Source organism: Xenopus laevis, chromosome 9_10L, assembly GCF_017654675.1.
Source record: "Xenopus laevis strain J_2021 chromosome 9_10L, Xenopus_laevis_v10.1, whole genome shotgun sequence".
Classification (NCBI taxonomy): domain Eukaryota; kingdom Metazoa; phylum Chordata; class Amphibia; order Anura; family Pipidae; genus Xenopus; species Xenopus laevis.
The window spans coordinates 126,343,146-126,349,145 of record NC_054387.1 but is presented as its reverse complement, the minus strand read 5'-3'; the positions used below and the strand labels follow the sequence as shown (position 1 = coordinate 126,349,145).

Genomic DNA, 6,000 nt, shown 5'->3' with positions numbered 1-6,000 from the left:
TAATACAATAATTAGCAAATTTGTGTGGGCTAATAAACATCCTAGGATTGGCAGGCCTATATTATATCTGCCTAAAGGAAGGGGCGGATTGGGCCTGCCTGACTGTTTTTCGTATTACCAAGCATGTTTATTAGCGAAATTGGTTGAACATTCTAATGCTCATTCAATGAAACAATGGAAATGTATAGAGGATAATGGAGTCAAATTCCCTGTCAATAACATTCTTTGGAATAAGGGGAAACATGTGGCGCTCAACCTGAAAGGCAATCCGCAAACGTCAGCCTTAGAACAATTCTGGTACAAATTTAACCAAACATATCAGCTTATTCCGTACCCCTCTCCGCTATTTGCCCTGAGTCAAAACCTTGATTTTCTGCCAGGGATTCTGGATAAGGGAATGGCTTCTGCATTTGGGATACGTAACCTGCAGCTGAAACATATCCTTAAAACAGATGCCTCTATATCCTGTATAGAGGACGCCAAACCTAATTGGGAAGAGAGGGATCATTGGAGATATTACCAAATCCAAAACTTTTTACAACTAAATCCAATGCTCCAACAAGCCAATCGAACATTGACTGAGTTTGAAACTCTCTGTGATAAAAAAACTGTTCCGCAGCATTTAATTTCATTGCTTTACAAGCTGATAATACGAAAGAAATATCACCAGTTGCCACACTTCACAAAGACCTGGGATTCCGAATTACAGCTAAGTCTGTCAGAGGATGACTGGGAGAAAATTTTTTTAGACTCTTAGCGAAATGTTCTATAAATAACAGATTTCAGGAAAACTCCTATAAAATTCTATCGTATTGGTATAGAACGCCCACTAAATTATTCCAAATGCATCTGATACCAGATAACCTATTTTGGAGGTGTCATAAGGAGGTAGGGAATATTTCTCATATCTGGTTTTTCTGCGAGAAGTTGAAACCGTTTTGGGACAGCATAAAACAGGCGTGTCGAGAGGTTCTGGGCTATCAGGTCGATCTTTCACCTCACTTACTCCTTTTGCTTCATACTGAGCTCCCAGAACATACTTTCAAATATAGTCTGCTAAACCAATTACTACTAGCAGCAAAAATACTGATCCCTAGACACTGGAGAGAGGTCATTCCCCCGACCTTAGAGGAATGGATTGCGAATGTCAGGGATATTTATATTATGGAAGAATTGACATCATTCCTCACGATGAAAAAGGATAACTTTATATCGACCTGGCAGCCCTGGATCTCCTACTTACATGCACATGGCAAACTGTGAAACCACAGTAATATGCTAGAACGTTAGCCTTCAGGCTCTATCCCCAATCCCCCCCCCCTTCCTACCCTTCTCTTCCCTTTCTACTTGCTTTTGTCCTACGACATTGCTGGTACTAGTTCACTTTCAGAACTGTACTCCTGTTACCGTGAATGCTTACATATCTGAATGTTGACCAGATGTGATTTTTTCATATATGTTCACTGTATGTTCACCTTTTCTTCATGAATAAAAATTTTCTTGAAATACAAAAAAAAAAAAAAAAAAAGAAAATACAAAGCAATTGGAAAAAGTCGGTATTTCTGGTGAACTGTCTGAAAACAAGGTGAACAACCAAATACAAATAGTTTTATTCTATGCACAAAATAATTATATATTGCATTGGATACAGACGTTTCCCCTGGATAAAATACAATGGTTAGAGTTGGTAGAGAGGGTTCTCCCCCTATATGAAAAGGCTTATGAGTATAGGGGCCTCTTAGAGGAATTTACAGTAATATGGAAATAGTGGTTGACATGTTACTAATGAGTCAGGGAATACTTATTGAGCAAATATGCAAGTAGGTAAAAGGGTATCCATCTGTAATTGACATACAACTGCATCCATTTGCATGGGACATATACAATTATTGACAATTATTTTTCCTCTCTCTCTTACTGTTTTTGAATGGCTTTACAAAATGTAATGTAAATGAAGGGGCTATACTGTTAAATAATTCTGTTCTACTTTTATCAGTATTGATCCCCAAGATGTTTCATACCTAACAAAGGGATATTCCCCTGAAATGTTGTTTGCACCAGTTTGACTCAATTCCGTGTACTGGTTCTATGTCCCTGATTATTCTAAGTGGATGGCGAACCCCATCAGCACTAATTACTGGAGTTTTATAACAAGATCCACAAGGTAGAAATGTGTGATAACATGGGTATTATAAAATACTTTAAATTTAAGCAGTTGAAGCCAAAGTTATCTTTAAATTTAACTATTACCAAATGTATGATGCCCATTTTCCTTAAAGACTGATTTAAGTTATACCCATGCTGTGCCATTTCACATTCATATATAAATAAGCTACATGATAAGGCTACATTTTAGAGAGTCTGTCAAGTTTTTTTTTTAATAACATTGCAAAATATAATGAAGGAGGTATTCCGTTAAATAATTATGTCATACTTTAATCAGTATACTGATCCCCATGATGTTTCACAACAAACAAAGGGCTATTCCCCTGAAATGTTGTGAGCACCTGTTTGACAAAGGGGATCATTTAGTAGAAAATCAATTCAGTTTACTATTCTATGTCCATGAATATTCTAAGTGGGTGCCAAACCCCATCAGCACAAATCACTGGAAAAAACAAAAAACTTTGACATATTCCATAGGAGCATTTTCTGTAGCAATTACATCATTAGTATTTTGCCTGTCCTTTGTTTTGCAGTTAAAAAACATCCAAAAATATTAATTTCTATCGGAAAAAGCTTTTGTTTTTTTATTGTTCTTCAGCTATTGTAGTTTTTTTGCTCAGTTTTTTTTTAAAAGTCTTTGCAAAACTCTTTTTAGGGAAGATTTGAGTTCCTGGTTCCTTAAACTGTAGATCAGAGGATTTAAAACAGGGGTTAATACTGCATAAAATACAGAAGCCACTTTGTCCTCAGCATAATGATCATTTGCATATGAGCGAAAGTAGCTGAAAAAAGCAGTACTGTAAAATATAAAGACCACAGTTAGATGAGAGGAGCAGGTGGAGAAAGTTTTGGATCTCACCTGATTTGATGGGATTTTCAGTACAGTGGAGATAATTGGGAAGTACGGGTATAAGGTGACTCCTAAAGGGCCTACACCAAACAAAGTCGCAGAGAGAAATATAAGCAACACATTGATGAATGTGTCACTACAGGAGATCTGAAGAAACTGGGGCAGATCACAAAAGAAATTTTGCAAAGCATTTGATCTGCAAAATGTAATTTTGCTTAAAAAAACGGTGTGCAACAAGGCATTTACTGTACCAAAAAAACTGATTAATGATAGAAGCCAAACACAAACTTTCCAGCTCATTATCTGCATGTAGTGAAGAGGACGGCAGATGGCAATGTATCTGTCACAGGACATCACTGCCAGCAGAGACACTTCTGATGTAATGAAAAAGATGAAGAAGTAGATCTGAGTTCTACAAGCGCTCACTGAAATGACCCTTTTATGTGTGAGTAAATCAAAGAGCATTCTTGGGACAGTGACTGAGGAGTAACTCATATCCAGATATGCCAGGGTTCCAAGGAACAAGTACATGGGGGTGTGGAGATGGGAATCAATAATAATCAGGAAAAAGATAATAAGATTCCCAGATAATGTCATAAGGTAGATCAGGAGAAACACCAGGAACAGAGGAAGCTGAAGACTTGGAAGATCAGACAGTCCATTGAGAAACAAAATATACACTGTTGTTTGGTTTTTCATTTTAAGTTGACATTGCCTGTAAAAATGATTAGTCCATATATGATAATATATTAAATATGAAAATAACATAACTTGTGGATCTTCAATACCCAGCCCCTCCTTCTTTCCCAAACACTGACACTGACTCCAATATATCTGGGTGGAAAAGGCTGCAGCTTAGTTTATTATACATGTTACTGTGAATATCAACCCCTCAACATACAACTGTCTTACCACCTATAATGATATTCATAAACCAATACACAAAGAAATAAACCATTGCTGGCTGCATATAACTACATGTAATGTAACAACCTGACTTCATTTTCAAACCTGAGGCTAGTTCCCAACACACCCACATACTGTGGCACCTAACCAGACCTAGCCCCCCAAGGCCTATCTCTCACACTTGAACTACCCCCTTCCACTTTCTTTTTCCCTTTTCCGCTGCCCATAATGCAGCCCATTACGACCTCCATATTGCTGCGACAACAAAACCATCAATGTCTCCAGCTTCCAGGTAAAAGATCTGCCCCTTCTTTTTTGTCCCACCTCAGTATACGCTCTGTTCCTCCTCCTTCCTTCACACTAGCTGCCAACTACAATCCCCATAACCCAACACCACTACTACAGGGCCCTTTTCAGACTCCAAGTCATAACCCTTAGGCTTAATTTCCTAGTCCTTAAAAACATATACGTATAATGAGCTGAAGTGAGTGCAGGGAAGTCCAACTAAACTGGTTAGAGGGGTGGAAGATTTAAACTACGAGGTTAGACTGTGAAGGTTGGGGTTGTTTTCTCTGGGGGAAAAAAAGGCGCTTACGAGGGGATATAATTACACTTTACAAGTACATTCAAGGGCATTATAGACAGATAGAGGGTGATATTTTTTTGCCCGTAAATTATTAATGCACATTGTTACTCCTTTACATTAGAGGAAAATAACTTTCAGTTGAATCAGAGTAGGTGGTTCTTCACAGTGAGGACAGTGAGGTTGGGGAATTCTTTTCTATGAATGTCTTAAGAGCGTCTTGGATGATTTCTTGAATAAGAATAATATCAAATGTTATTGTGACAATATAATCTACAATTAGTATAGATATTGGTATATATAGTGTAGTTTATAGATGTGAGCATAGATATACGTTGGTATGAGTGTGTGTAATTATGTGCACTGGGGTTCATTTGGAGGGATTGAACTTGATGGACTTGTTTTGCTTTTTTATCCAACATTAACTATGATATTATGTAACTATATGGCTTTATATGACATTGGTTGCACGAGCCCAGTTCCACACAGTTCTTCTTAGAAATTACGGCTAATCTATAGGATTATTAAAACTATTAATAAAAAGTGTAGCAACATATTTGTATGTGTTTTGCTGTCATTGATTCACAAACCATTAAAAAAATAATTAATGACACATTTTGGAAAAACCATAAATATAAAAATAGTTGTGCTCCTCAGTTATGAAGAAAAGAGTATGCGTAGCAGAGACAATAAAACCCATCTCATCATAGATAGAGAAATGATAGAAGGAGAAGAAAATACAGATCAACATGGAAGCTTCAGATAAAGCCTTACTGTATTTAGCAACAGAAGGACCTGAGATGCATTGCTGTCTTCTATTACAACCATTATGAAATCAAAGAAGTGTCTATGTCAACAAAGTGTAATACACACTACTGAAACTTACACTTAGAAATTCCTTTTATAAAGAATTGGCATGAAGGCAGTTGAAAGCACGTCCCATTTGCACATAAGGAAAGAGATCAACTGTGCCAGGAGGTGTTAGGCAAAACAAAACTCCAGTATATGTACAGGGGAAGCTTTGCATGAACACTACTTTCCTTCACAGACTGGCTGATTTGCAGACACAACATGGGCAAAATTGTGTTCATAGTATAATAAACAGGTTTTGCAAGAGATGTTGCCTCTTTGAAACCTCAGCATGGTAAAATTGGGGTAAATTTGCTAGCCTAATAAAAAAAACACCAAAGTAAACATTCTTAGTGTATACTGGAGTAGCATGATGAAGTTGCTGGAACTGTAAAACGCATTGCAACCCATGTAACACAAAGTTACTGTTTTGTAGATTTCCTATTTAATAACTCATTGTTCAATGTGAATATTTCTGCTCTTTGTCTTTTCTGATCAGGTACCTCTCAAGTCTTCTTCTGTGATCAGATGGCAGAAATCAGCCATAAAAACCCTTCCATCGAAGCCTTCTAACTCTCCTGAGTCCCATTACCTTCAGTAATTCCCAGGTAATTTATAATGGCCCAGTAGATTTCTGAGTTGTGTT

General features: G+C 37.2%; 1 protein-coding gene across 1 annotated transcript; it reads right to left on the bottom strand.

The window, feature by feature from the left end:
- Positions 1 to 829: 829 nt before the first annotated feature.
- On the bottom strand, positions 830 to 4,323 carry LOC121397989 (olfactory receptor 187-like). Its single transcript, XM_041576314.1, has 2 exons — positions 3,026 to 4,323; positions 830 to 1,021 (listed from the first exon to the last, which is right to left on the bottom strand). Exons 1-2 carry the CDS (start codon positions 3,782 to 3,784, stop codon positions 830 to 832), a joined length of 951 nt encoding a protein of 316 aa, XP_041432248.1. The 5' UTR covers positions 3,785 to 4,323.
- Positions 4,324 to 6,000: the final 1,677 nt, after the last annotated feature.